This window comes from Sebastes fasciatus, chromosome 11 (assembly GCF_043250625.1).
Source record: "Sebastes fasciatus isolate fSebFas1 chromosome 11, fSebFas1.pri, whole genome shotgun sequence".
Classification (NCBI taxonomy): Eukaryota; Metazoa; Chordata; class Actinopteri; order Perciformes; family Sebastidae; genus Sebastes; species Sebastes fasciatus.
The window spans coordinates 1,995,397-2,010,682 of NC_133805.1; the positions used below are offsets into that span (position 1 = coordinate 1,995,397).

Sequence of the window (15,286 nt, forward strand, 5' to 3'; positions counted from 1 at the left end):
GCTGGACTGCAGGGTGGAGCAGGAGATTGTGCAGAAACAAAATTTAAAAATAAATTATTAATAATAATAATAATAATAATAATAATCATTATAATAATAATGATGAAAACTCTAGATTCCTTTAACTAAATCAGTTTCTCTTAAAAACTGAATCATTTCACAGTATATATGTTAGCTGCTGTATTCCCCAACAGACCTGACAATGAAGAGTCCTGGTGTTTTGTCTTCCTTAGTGACTGTAAAAGGTGATTCCTCTGGATACTGTAATTCCTGCAGTGGATCAGTACATGTTCCACAGTGTCTGGTTGATTACAGTGTGTGCATTTCCCAGTTGGGTGCTATATATTCTATATAATGTATGGTTATTATTATTATTCTATATAATGTGTGGTTAAGACCTGTATGTCCCATTCTCAGTCGAGTGATGACATTTTCTTCCCTTCTTTCCCAGCCCACCTTTCTCCCTGCTCCAACATGATCCAACAAATCGTAATATCACGAGAATAAAATCATAATATCACGAGAATAAAATCATAGGTTTAAAAGAAAAAAAGTCAAGATACTCCACGTTCCTCATTTTCACACTATTTCCCCTCTAAATTAACACTTACAATTACTACTTTATGATATTATAACTTTATTCTCATAATATTTATGACTTTTTTTCTATAGATATAATAATATGCATATTTATAATATTGTTATTGTCCAACATTTCAATAGAGACATTAAATATGACAGTAGAATAGAAATAATTTAATTTTACTTTTGTACTGCTCTTTGTAGGCGGATGTTTTACTGGCGTCGCTCTGCTGCTGGGCGCTGATGTTACAACGGAACAAACAACTGACTCTTAGCAATATACACTCACCGGCCACTTTATTAGGCACACCTGTTCAATTGCTTGTTAACACAAATAGCTAATCAGCCAATCACATGGCAGCAACTCAATGCATTACGTCATCTAGACGTGGTGAAGACGACTTGCTGAAGTTCAAACCGAGCATCAGAATGGGGAAGAAAGGGGATTTAAGTGACTTTGAACGTGGCATGGTTGTTGGTGCCAGACGGGCTGGTCTGAGTATTAAACTGCTGATCTACTGGGATTTTCACGCACAACCATCTCTAGGGTTTACAGAGAATGGTCCCAACAAGAGAACAGATCCAGTGAGCGGGGGTTGTGTGGACGGAAATGCCTTGTTGATGTCAGAGGTCAGAGGAGAATGGGCAGAGTGGTTGGAGATGATAGAAAGGCAACAGTAACTCAAATAACCACTCGTTACAACCAAGGTATGCAGAATACCATCTCTGAACGCACAACACGTCCAACCTTGAAGCAGATGAAGACCACCCGGTACTAGCAAGGTGTACCTAATAAAGTGGCCGGTGAGTGTATGTTCTTTGCTGTTGCTATGTATAAAACACCGTTGCAATGTATAAAAGACTGTTGCTATGTATAAACCGTTGCTATGGATGCAGTTCTGATCTTGGATTCTTTCTTTTAAACAAATTTAATTGAATGACACTAAATATTCGTTCCAAGTATCACTTTAATTGAACCTGAACACAAACAAACAAATTCACTTCACTTCTTCAGAATTCATATCAAAAAATAAAAATAAAATACAATATAAATATAATAAAACACCATTAAAACGGTGAAATCATGTAACGGCAACAGAAACAAAAATGTTATGAAGTACATACTGTACAGTAAAGTGTGTGTGTCGGAATAATAAATACTCTATAAACATTTAAAGAAAAACAGCTTTAAATGTGTTTCATACCCTGTTTGTTTTCTTCATCCAAGAAAACCTGGAAATTTAGATTTTTGTAGAGTGAGGACATTTTTTGGAGAGTAAAACCTGGATTGTGAGAATATTTTTATGAAGCGGGGAAAGTGAGGTTATTTTAGAAAATAACGACATTTTGAAAAGTGACCGCATTTTTTGCAAAGTGAAGACATTTCTTGAAATTGGAAATATTTCGAAAGAGGATGTTTTTTGAAAATTGGTACTTTTTAGGAAATTAAGAACATGGAACACAAAAACATTGTGAGAATATTTGTATGATGTGAGGACACTTTTGTAATGTGAAATCTTTTTGGGGAAAGTGAGGACATGTTTTTGGAAAGTGGGGACATTTCTTGACATTGGGAATATTTTAGAAACAATATGGAACAAGAGGACATGGAATGTGAGGAGGTTTTTGTGAAGTTGGGACATTTCTGTAAAGTGAAAACCTTCGTCGTCACGGTTACAATAATAACCACGTTGTTAAAGGTCCCATGTCGTGCTCATTTTCAGGTTCATACTTGTATTTCTGTGTTTCTACTAGAACATGTTTACATGCTGTTATGTTAAAAAAAAACTTTTTTCCCCCTCATACTGTATGCCTGAATATACCTGTATTCACCCTCTGTCTGAAACGCTCTGTTTTAGTGCATTTCAACGGAATTGCGTTGCTGAGCAACAGAATGTGACATCACAATTATACAGAAATCCTGACGGCTTGTTTCAAACGCACAATTTCTGAATACGGGCTGTGTGTATTTCTCCGTATATTGAGCGTTTTGATAGTTTAACAGTATTTATAAGCACTTAAACCTGAAAATCTCACTTTTTTACAATATGGGCCCTTTAAGGTTCAGGAATAGTCAAAGACAAACGAACAGCGATCTCCCGCGGTGAGGTTTTTTAAAGTTCTGTTGACCGACTTCCTCTTTAGTTCCTTCATAACTCCTGCAGTCTCTCGAGGGCGCCGTCACCTGTCCGTAAACAGGAGTTGTTTTTGAGGAAAGTCTCCACGGTGCCTTCCAAAGGTCAGCTGATTATTATCATTTAACCAACCAGGGATCAGCAGAGAGACTCGGAGTCCGTCCGGCCACAAACCAGGTGAAACATTTCCTGTGGACTGGTTTACAGAGCAGCTCAGCTGTCTCTCTCTCTCTCTGTTTCTTCTGCTTTTCCCATGACATATGAATGCACCACGAACCCCGTAAACTCCCCGGAGAGCTGAGCTCAACGGCATCTCTCCACAAAACCCACAGTGAACGGAAGCTGAGCGTCTCCAAGGCGAGCCTCTTCAGGGTCCGAGGTCCTCAGCCCGTCGGTGGTCGGGGGTCGACGCTCACCTGGATCGGCTCACAAAGCTCCGCCTCCTCAGGGCTCATCGGGATCTGAATGTCCCAATCAGCTTTCTGCAACAGCGGGCGGATTTTCTTTATTCACAATTACAAATTAAATGCATCATATGTAATATATATATCATAAAACAAAATATCAATATCTAAAAATGATCTCATTATCTCAGAGATTATCGGTAAAATGTTATGCATCTTTCACGTCGGTTTAAAATAAATGTGAAACGCCTCATTTCTTATTTCCACATAAACATTTTGTCACAATAAAACTACAGAAACAATAAATCACAATATCGAAAGATACAAATTCAATATGTACGTCAAAAATAAATGTACAGTGACCAGCTTTAAGAGTTTATTTTTTATCTGAACAAAAGAAATAATTTGGCTAATTAGGTCATCTTTTTTATATATATATTTTGCAATTAAAATAATCATATATATATATTTTTAACCCTCTGAGACCCACAATAGAGCTCTTTTTTTAGGGGGGTCCAGGGGGTCTTTAGGGGGAGATAGCAGGTCTCTAGTTTGATCCATCCATCCTCTGAATGCTCTAGGTCTCTAGTTTGATCCATCCATCCTCTGAATGCTCTAGGTCTCTAGTTTGATCCATCCATCCTCTGAATGCTGTAGGTCTCTAGTCTGATCCATCCATCCTCTGAATGCTCTAGGTCTCTAGTCTGATCCATCCATCCTCTGAATGCTCTAGGTCTCTAGTCTGATCCATCAATCCTCTGAATGCTCTAGGTCTCTAGTTTGATCCATCCATCCTCTGAATGCTCTAGGTCTCTAGTCTGATCCATCCATCCTCTGAATGCTCTAGGTCTCTAGTCTGATCCATCCATCCTCTGAATGCTCTAGGTCTCTAGTCTGATCCATCCATCCTCTGAATGCTCTAGGTCTCTAGTCTGATCCATCCATCCTCTGAATGCTCTAGGTCTCTAGTTTGATCCATCCATCCTCTGAATGCTCTAGGTCTCCAGTTTGATCCATCCATCCTCTGAATGCTCTAGGTCTCTAGTCTGATCCATCCATCCTCTGAATGCTCTAGGTCTCTAGTCTGATCCATCCATCCTCTGAATGCTCTAGGTCTCTAGTCTGATCCATCCATCCTCTGAATGCTCTAGGTCTCTAGTTTGTGGCTGTAAAGTTTCATGAGGATGTGATTATCCTAGAGGTCACCACAGGTCATTTTATACAGTGAGGTCAATGACATGTCTCCTACGGGGACTAACATCATCACACATGAATCCAGTTGGGCTCATTGGATCCACCAGAGTCTCAGTTTTACAGTGATACTGCATTCAACAAACTGCATGTGATTATCATAAAGTGGGCATGTCTGTAAAGGGGAGACTCGTGGGTACCCATAGAACCCATTTACATTCACACATCTGGAGGTCAGAGGTCAAGGGACCCCTTTGAAAATGGACATGACAGTTTTTCCTCTCTAATATTTAGTTCGTATATATGTATATGTATATGTATATGTGTATATTTCTGTATGTACTGACCAGTGAGTGGGGCAGTGGCTCTTTATGGAAATAGGTCCGACAGGCTCGGGGACGGCAGTGGACGACGGACCAGAAGACGGCGAACAGCAGACCGGCCATGACGATGACGGTCACGGTCACCGTGGTCGGCTTCTTCCAGGCGCCGTCTGCACCTGCAGCCATGAAGACACTTCCTGTTTTACCTTCATCTCCTTTTGAACTCCTTTAAATCCTTTCATTGATTATCAGACACAACATGTCTTCTGAGGGAGAGGAACATGTTGTATATAAATAAAGGATGAAGAGGCAGAGCCGTACCTCCTGTGATGGAGACACACTGGCTGTCGGTGCTGCTGCTGTAGAGCTGAGTGTCCAGGACGGTCTGAGCTCGGACGCAGTACACCGCTTCCTCCTGCAGGGCGGGGACGTGAAGCACCGACTCCTCAGCCGGCAGCGAGTAGACGGCAGCCTGAACCAGAGACAGAGAGACAGACAGAGAGACAGAGAGACACAGAGAGAGAGGACATATAACACAGGGGTTTAATATATATATATATATATATATATATATATATATATATATATATAATTTAAAAATAAAAGTGTCCTCACTTCATAGAAATAATATAAAATATATTTATATATATATTATATATAATATATATATGTATAAAGTATTTATATATATCAAATATCTATATGTATATAATATCTATATATATAAAATATCTACATGTTTAAAGTATCTATATGTATAAAAATGACTATATATAAAATATTTATATGTATAAAATATCTATATGTGTAATACTGTATATATCCATATATATAATGTCTATATGTAAAGTATCTATATATATGACAGTGTAACAGGTTGCTTTATATACATGAGGTAGGTGGATATAACAGTATATATATATATATATATATATATATACAGCGTGCTTATACGTAGATTATTTTGATTAAATGTTTACAGTGTGTATTTAAACTTTATGAATATAATAATTGACTGGTTAAGTGGCTGCTTGGTGTCACGGGGTTAAAGGAAGGAGGGAAAAACAAACAAAGGATATATATGAGAAATAAAAGCAGTGAATGAAGTGATGAGAGGACGAAGAGAAGGAAAGATAAAGAAAACAAAGACAGGAAGGGAGGAGAAGTAAGAAGAAAGTCTGACCTGCAGCTCGTCGCCTCTCTTCCACACCGTCACCCTGACGACAGCAGTGAGAGGAAGCTTGTCGAACGACACCCGAAGGCCGTCGCCCACCGCCGCCACCGCCATCTCCGGCGCCGTCAGGACCGCTGCCGGCACGAGAATCACATTCAGTCATTTTTGAAAAGTATATATATACTACTAGCTACTGGCATACTAGCTACTGGCACTACTTGCTACTAGCACTACTAGCAACAGGCATTACTTGCTACTGGCACTACTAGCTACTAGCACTAACAGCTACTGGCACTACTAGCTACTAGCACTACCAGCTACTGGCACTACTAGCTACTGGCACTACTTGCTACTGGCATACTAGCTACTGGCACTACCAGCTATTGGCACTACTAGCTACTGGCACTACTAGCTACTGGCATACTAGCTACTGGCACTACCAGCTATTGGCACTACTAGCTACTGGCACTACTTGCTACTGGCATACTAGCTACTGGCACTAACAGCTACTGGCACTACTAGCTACTGGCACTACTTGCTACTGGCATACTAGCTACTGGCACTAACAGCTACTGGCACTACCAGCTACTGGCACTACTAGCTATTGGCACTACTAGCTACTGGCACTACTAGCTATTGGCACTACTAGCTACTGGCACTACTAGCTACTGGCACTACTTGCTATTGGCACTACTAGCTACTGGCACTACTAGCTACTGGCACTACTTGCTACTGGCATACTAGCTACTGGCACTAACAGCTACTGGCACTACTAGCTACTGGCACTACTAGCTATTGGCACTACCAGCTACTGGCACTACTAGCTACTGGCACTACTAGCTATTGGCACTACTAGCTACTGGCACTACTAGCTATTGGCACTACTAGCTACTGGCACTACTAGCTATTGGCACTACCAGCTACTGGCACTACTAGCTACTGGCACTACCAGCTACTGGCACTACTAGCTATTGGCACTACTAGCTACTGGCACTACTAGCTATTGGCACTACTAGCTACTGGCACTACTAGCTATTGGCACTACTAGCTACTGGCACCATCAGCTACTGGCACTACTAGCTACTGGCACTACTTGCTATTGGCACTACCAGCTACTGGCACTACCAGCTATTGGCACTACTAGCTACTGGCACTAACAGCTACTGGCACTACTAGCTACTGGCAATACTAGCTACTAGCACTACTAGCTACTGGCACTACTAGCTACTGGCAATACTAGCTACTGGCACTACTAGCTATTGGCACTACTAGCTACTGGCACCAACAGCTACTGGCACTACTAGCTACTGGCACTACTTGCTATTGGCACTACCAGCTACTGGCACTACCAGCTACTGGCACTACTAGCTATTGGCAATACTAGCTACTGGCACTAACAGCTACTGGCACTACTAGCTACTGGCAGTACTAGCTACTGGCACTACTAGCTATTGGCACTACTAGCTGCTGGCACTACTAGCTATTGGCACTACTAGCTATTGGCACTACCAGCTACTGGCACTAACAGCTACTGGCAATACTAGCTACTGGCACTACTAGCTACTGGCAATACTAGCTACTAGCACTACTAGCTACTAGCACTACTAGCTACTAGCAGTCCTAGCTACTGGCCGATAGCCGGTTGTTTGGGAACAGAGACGTCTCAGTAATGCAGCCCAGAACAAGCTGGGATATCTCACTGTCTCTGCGGTTGAAAGGCGGGCTCAGTTCGGTCCACGGCGACGGCTGGGAGCCGCACTGCGCTCTGACGTGGACGTTGTAGTCGGAGTCGGAGCCCAGGTCAAAGGTCAGGTCGCAGTGAGCGTCAGGGATCCACTGGCACTCGGGAGCGTTCACCCAGCTGCCGTTCAGCACCGTCAGCTCAAACTCCCTGAAGGACAGAGAAACACACATACGTTTGAGCCAGAATATAAAATTAGGTTTCAAAATCGTGAAAAATAAGCCATAGATATAGCCAAGATATTAAACTGAATATCTTTAGATTTTGGGCTGTCAAATAAAATAAAAAAAAATAGATAATAATCTTTAGTTGTAGTTCTTAAATACATATATATTGTTTGTGTGATACGTCCAGTTCCACTCGTCTTTCAAATACTTACTAATTAACAAAATTTGATAATTTAATAGTAATAACTTTTTCCAAGGTTCATTATTATTTTTAAGATTAACATTTGCTGTAAATAAAAAATCCTTTTTTAATTTTGTAAAACTATCATTTTATCGGGTGAGATTTCATCATAGTGGTGAGTTCAGTCTCTGATTTTACTTTACCCTGCTTTAAGATGAGATTGAAGGGGGTAGTTGAGACTTTAAAAAGGTAACTGTAGACCTACAGATACTCTGCTCACATCAGGAGTGTTCTGAACACTTCAAAACAGCCGCAGTAATGATAGAAGAATTAATTACACCGTGTTGTCTGTGATTGACAGCTGACATTTAGAAACCTCCTCGTGAGTGAAAACTTAAACGTGTTGATGCGTCACTGCAGGTTCATCAGAGAACAGACACACCTGCTGATTATAGTCGTTAGGACAGGTGTGTCAGTGACTCCAGGTGTTATTAGGTGGACTGTTTTATATCACTCATTGGGCGACATGATTATCAGGAGGAAACACCTGCTGGATTCATTGTTCTCTCATGTGCCTGCTGCATATTTCACATATTTCACTCCGTCCAACTACCTGAGCCGACTCTTCATTACAGTCAGTGAGGTGTATTGTTAGCTGAGTTTACTTTACTGCAGTGACGCTATAATTACAAACTAGGGCGGTCAAAGTTATTTTGATAATAACACGTTAATTCAAATTCATTTTAAAGCCACTAATTTCTTTAAAGGAACTGTTGGTAACTTTCTACACGTATAAATCATTGCTGGTCGGTGTCTCATGGTCGCTCCCAAAACCTCTTGGTTGTATCTAGTGAAGCTGTTAAACAGTGTTGGCCGCGGTCGGAGGACGCGGGGGAGACCGTAGCTTTGGTCTCCAGGACCGGAGTCTCTGCTCCTCTGCTCCTCTGCTCCTCTGTCTGCCTTCACTCACACACCACGCTCCTTCTCTCTCTCTCTCTCCACCTCTCACGTGCATGCTGCTCACTCCACACTGCAGAAGAGTTAGTTTAGCTCTGAGAATATCTAGTGAATGTTCAGTGGACGTTTGTGCAGAAATAACTGCTGCAGCTCCTCCAGACCAACAGAGGTTTCCCGTGTCTTGTGAAGTGACGGGGCTCCGCAGAGAGAAACGTTATCGTCTCCCACCAAAACTCCGGCGTCTCCCCCGTTCCCTCCGGCCGCGGTCGGGAGGCTGAGGCGGGAAAAGCCAACACTAGGATCAGCATTGATTCATGGAGAGACCTTGGTCTGGTCAGCTAACATTACTGCCAAGCAGCTGAAATATAGAGTGATATTGTGCTTTTAGCTGACGTGTGTCTCCTCACTGTGTTGAGCGATGCTCCTTCATGTCTATGTAGAGCGAGCACAAGCGCCAGCAACAGGACGCTGACTTTAGTTGACTTAACGGCCACAGGTGAAGCTGTTAACAAGACATTTATCATTCTAACAAACAGCCCCTTTAACGCATTAACAAAATCAATCTTTCGGAGGTTGTAGCTCTGTTTTAAAGCTGGAGTGAAGATACTGGTATCATATGAAACTAGTACCTATTAGTACCTAGTAGTAGTACCAACCATGTCATACTAGCTTGTCGCGACCCATTGGTTTGTGGACTACGGTTTTGAAACCTTGAGTTCGACATTTTGGCCGTCACCATCTTGGTGTTTAGCCGTCACCGTCTTGGTTCTTAGCCGTCACCATCTTGGTTTATAGCCATCACCATCTTGGTTTTGCCTTAAAACAACCACCACTGCCAGCTCCTGAATGTGAATATTTTTTTCTGATATTAAACTAAATATCTTTAGATTTTGGGCTGTCAAATATAAAATAAAAAAAGGATAATAATCTTTAGTTGTAGGTCTTAAATACATATATATTGTGTGTGTGATACGTCCAGTTCCACTCGTCTTACAAATAGTTACTAATTAACAAAATTTAATAATTTAATAGTAATAATTTTTTCCAAGGTATATTATTATTTTTAAGATTAAAATTGTCTGTAAATAAATAATCTTTTTTAAAATTTTGTCAAACTATTATTTTATTGGGTGAGGTTTCTTCAAAGTGGTGCATTCAGTGTCACTCCACATCTGGTGCTGCAGTGAGTATTTGTGGCAGCAGGATGGTGTGTACTGTACGTGGGAGGTGAAGTGTTGTTAATTGCCTGTAAAGTATTTGTATTGTGTGTGACTCACCCCTGGAACTGAACAGAGTAAAGAACTGCAGTGTTGCAGGGAGCCTGCGGCGGGCGCCACCTCAGTACATGGCTCATGTCAACAGACTCCATGGAAACGCCGCTGGGCGCCGGCAGCGTCCAAACATCTGCTGACAGAACGAGGTCATGATTTAAATCTCATCTCAGACATCAGCTGTTATTATTGTGACGGGGCAGCATGACTCAACTGACCTTACGGAAAAGCAGTATTTATGAAGTATACTTAAGTCAAGGTCAAGTATATTTCATGTAGTACGTATACTAATATCAAAGTGCTAGTAACATACTTATAAGCGTACTGTTTTAATACTTCTTGGGACTAAATTGTCCCACTTAGTTTAGTCATAAAAGTATACTTTTAAGTGTACTTTAAGTGTAAGAATATTAAACTTTGAGTACACAACTAGTTTACATTTAAGACTTATTTTGTACTGCAACTATACAGATAGTTTAGGAGTTTTATACTTCTAGTATAGTGTACTACTTCAATGCTACTGGGGACTAAATAGGACCACTTTTTAGTTTATAAAAGTATACTTTAAAGTATACTCTCAGTAAACTACTAGTAGTTTTTATACTGCAAGTAAACTTGTATATACTTGTAGCCCACTTTATAGTTTATGAAATTAAAGTATACTCTCAGTAAACTACTACTTTAATAGTTTTTATACTACAAGCACACTAAGTTATACTTTTCTTAAGTTAACTTGATCAAAAGATTAAGTACAAGTATAAGCCAAGTACACTTTCAGTTTACTTTACTCTGATGAGTAAAGTAAACTGAAAGTAAACTCTCTTATTTTAAGTTTAAAAGACGTTTATTAATAGCACACTTAAATAAACTTCTCTTTTAGTGAGGTGGGGGCGGGGGGGGATAATAATAATAATAATAATAATAATAATAATAATCAGTCAAATGAATTCAGCTGAAAATAATAAAAATAAATCTACAGATTAAAGAAAGAAGATAAATGTCGGGATCTTTAGATGAGCTGGTTACAGTTGGTGGTATTTGTTCCCTCTGGACAGAGCCAGGCTAGCTGTTTCCCTCTGTTTCCAGTCTTTATGCTAAGCTAAGCTAAGCAGCTGCTTGCTGCAGCCTCGTGTTTAGCGTCCAGACGAGAGACACGAGACATCAGAGTGGTTTCAAACTGAACATCTGACTCTCAAGAAACATATTGGTTTACCCCCATGTCTGTTTTTCTCCACATGGCCGGTAAACCTTTACATTCATTGAATGCAGTAATGTAAGTGCAATGCATAAAATGTTTTTAATTATTTATTTATTCAACTATTCATTTATTTATTCTATTACTGTGTGAATTTGTATTCTTCACCTGGTCCTCGTGTGATTCAATATGCACTGGGCCACACAAGATGCCAGTGTGCATCTCTGGCCATGGACTGACTTATTTATTTATTTAACTTCACTTATTTATTTATTTACTCACTTATTTATTTATGTATTTATTTATTTATTTATTCACCTATTTATTTATTTACTTATTTATTCATTTATTTACTTACTTATTCATTTATTTATTTATGTATTTATTTATTCACCTATTTATTTATTCACCTATTTATTTATTTACTTATTTATTCATTTATTTACTTACTTATTCATTCATTTATTTATGTATTTACTTATTTATTTATGTATTTATTTATTTATTTATTCACCTATTCATTTATTTATTCACCTATTTATTTATTTACTTATTTATTCATTTATTTATTTACTTACTTATTCATTTATTTATTCATTTATTTACTTACTTATTCATTTATTTATTTATGTATTTACTTATTTATTTATGTATTTATTTATTTATTTATTCACCTATTTATTTATTTATTTATTCACATATGCATTGTCTCTGACATACTGGTGACTGCTGCTGTCTGTGTGTCTGTGAGGTTGTGTCTGGTCTGGGTAGACTGTAACTGTAAAAACTGAATTGCTCTTCTGGGATAAATAAAGTTGTCTGAATCTGAATCTGAATCTGAATATTTTTTTACAACTCTGTACTTCTGCAACGATACGTGTCAATGTGGCTGTAGCTGATTGATCCAACACACACAACCCCAAATCTGTCAACATGTACATGTATTATACATTATTATGTACGTGTATTGACTCTGAGATTGTTCAAACTGAGTAGAAACAGACTCTACTGTCGAGTGTGGAAGTGAACTCACAGTTTGTAAAGTCCAGCAGGACCATCATCACCATCACCACCAGCAGACTCACAGTACGTCTCAGTCTCATGACCGCAGAGTTCATCTCCAGAACCTAAAGGAGTAGTCCAAATCCCACCAGCGACCCGCATGTAAACAGATCCAGAACACAACATATAATCCAGATCACCGTCCAGAAATCCCTCGCCAAAGATAAACCGGGATACTCCTGTTGTTTTTCCAGGCAGTGCACGTTTCTGGATCCGTCTTTCGGCTCATCCAAGAGGTGCATAAAAAAGATCCACTGTGAAGATAAAATCCAAGTCAATCTCTCAGATTAAAATCCACATGATCCAGAGTGTGAGAGAGGTTTATGTCAGAGTTCAATCCACCGTCTGAACTCGAGAGAAAGCAGTGTTAGCGTCTGGAAAGCCGTGAGCGTCGAGGCTGGAGTGTCCGGATGCTGAGGCTGGATTCTGAGCTGCGCAGCCGGTCCGACTGGTTGTCAGCCGCCTCGGGGCGTCAGGCTGTCAGCTGTAATTTACAGGTTAAACTCGGAACACCCGATGAGTGCTATGGGGCCTATAGAGCTGCTGGTATGTGCAGCTGATTCCTCTCAACCTGCTGCGGCGTTAACACGCATTGTTGTCGTGCACGAACCAGAAAAACGGTTTATGTTTTTCTGTTCATGACAGTCGTGATCCGGGTCTCTTCTGAAGGGCTAACTGGAGTTTACACCAAACTTCCCTTTCCTGGGCCACATTAACCAGCTCTGACTGGGGGATCCCGAGGCGTTCCCAGGCCAGTGTGGAGATATAATCTCTCCACCTAGTCCTGGGTCTTCCCCGTGGCCTCCCTAGAGGGCATCCTTACTAGATGCCCGAACCACCTCAGCTGGCTCCTTTCAACGCAAAGGAGTAGCGACTCTACTCCGAGTCGGCTTGGAAAGGCCTCCGTCTCTCTCCCCGCCGGGGAGGAACGGGGCTCCCTGCTCCCGGTGCGACTGTCGACCGGGGCGGACTGACCTCAGTGCCCGACCGCGTCGTCCCCCCAGGGCGTGGCTCGGCCCACGTAAAAGGCGCCAGGGGTCTGCGGGGATGTCGGCAACCCAGCCGACCCGTCTTGAAACACGGACCAAGGAGTCTAACGCACGCGCGAGTCAGAGGGTGCAAGCAGAACCACGTGGCGCAATGAAAGTGAAGGCCGGCGTGCGCTGAGGTGGGATCCCGGCCCAGCGGGGTCGGGCGCACCAGCGGCCCGTCTCGCCCACACCGTTGAGGAGGTGGAGCGCGTGGACCCGAAAGATGGTGATGAGAGGTTAACGTCACGCTGCTGTCACGTGCCGTTTTGCGAGTAAGAATACATGAGCACAGTATCGGACCCGATGATCTCTAATTAGAATACTATAATATAATACAGATTATTCTGCATAATGAGTCGTTTTTGGTACTTTAAGTACATTTTAATACAGAGTATTTCTAGTATCTGAGTACTCCTCCCACCGCTGCAGAGAGTACATGCATTTATATACATTTTTAGAAAGAATAAAATAGTGATTATTATTTATGATTTTGTCCCAAAGTTGAACGCGAGTAACGCAGTTATTCTACGTCACAGTCAGACGGTTCTTTTTATTATCAAAATAAATAGTTTTAAGGTGGATTTCTCTTTAACTTCCAGTTGAACTGTCCTGTCTGATAATAATAATGATGTTTCTGCTCCACTGGAGACGGAGAGGACAGATAGAGTGTGAAGTGAGACAGACTTTGGACTCTCATGATGATCAAACATTAACCTGTCACCAACCATAAAGCCATAAAACACAGAACAACTCACAGAAACCTGCCAACCGACCGTCTGCTTCAGTTTCAGCCTGAAACCATCAGACACAATAACACACCTGCCGAAATAATGGCCAACATATATCCAATGGTTTTATCCCTTTACTCGTTTATTCATTCAAATTCCACGTTTCAAAACGAGAAGCTTGAGCTGCTTTAACTTTTCCACAATCAATTTGACAGGAAATGAAAAGGAAGTCGTGGTAAACGGCGGTTAAATAAGTTAAATTCATCATATCTTCCAAACATCTATAACCTTCAGACTAACTTCTAGACTGATGAAGAAGTTATGTCATCAGTTGACATCATTTCTCTCCTGATTGTTCCACAGCCTCCGTCCTTTCTACTCTTCATTGTCTATGTCAGCGGCCGTGCAGCAATGCATTCTGGTAGCGTGGCGGCGTGATTCGAGAGACGGACCGCCATGGTTTGTGTCCACAGGGGCGTTTTTATCGCCTCGTTTCCCCGCATTGGACGCTTGATGGGATGCCACAAGACACGAGGCTCCTGATTGGACGAGCGCTTTCCCTCCGTGGGCTGCCGCTCCCAGCTTTGAAACCAGAACCAACATGGCGGCTCGTTTGGAAACTTTCTTCTCTTAGAAGAATCCTGCAGTTGATGAATCTGTCTTTATTTTAGATCGACAACGGTTAGTTTAAAAGTTTCTAGGGAGTTTCCAGAGGCGGTGAGTCGCGTCAGACGCCCCTGATCTGCATAAAGTAGCCTAGACCTCGACTTTATGCAAATGAGGACCGGCCAACGTGACGCCCCGTCTCTCGAATCGCACCGCCACGCTACCAGAATGCATTGCTGCACAGCTGCTTACATAGACAACGAATGGGAAGCGTGGAAAGGACGGAGGCTGTGGACACGTACCGTCACGTCGCCCGCTCCTACGCGACTCCCCGCCTCTGGAAACTCCCTAGAAACGTTTAAACTAACTGTTGTCGATCTAAAATAAAGACAGATTCAACTGCAGGATTATTTCTCTCATAAAATGTTTTCAGAAACACATCTCGGTGAACTGTTTTCGTGAAATAAGAGAAGAAAGTTTCCAAGCGAGCAGCCATGTTGGTTCCGGTTTCAAAGCTGGGAGCAGCAGCCCACGGAGG

General features: G+C 41.3%; 1 protein-coding gene across 1 annotated transcript; it reads right to left on the bottom strand.

The window, feature by feature from the left end:
• Positions 1 to 1,554: 1,554 nt before the first annotated feature.
• crfb16 (cytokine receptor family member B16) lies at positions 1,555 to 12,439 on the bottom strand. The gene is made up of 7 exons (XM_074649721.1): positions 12,355 to 12,439; positions 10,133 to 10,259; positions 7,510 to 7,700; positions 5,819 to 5,943; positions 4,957 to 5,107; positions 4,660 to 4,805; positions 1,555 to 3,199 (listed from the first exon to the last, which is right to left on the bottom strand). The coding sequence occupies exons 1-7, from the start codon at positions 12,437 to 12,439 to the stop codon at positions 3,101 to 3,103; spliced, it is 924 nt and encodes a 307-aa protein (XP_074505822.1). The 3' UTR covers positions 1,555 to 3,100.
• Between the last annotated feature and the right edge of the window lie 2,847 nt (positions 12,440 to 15,286).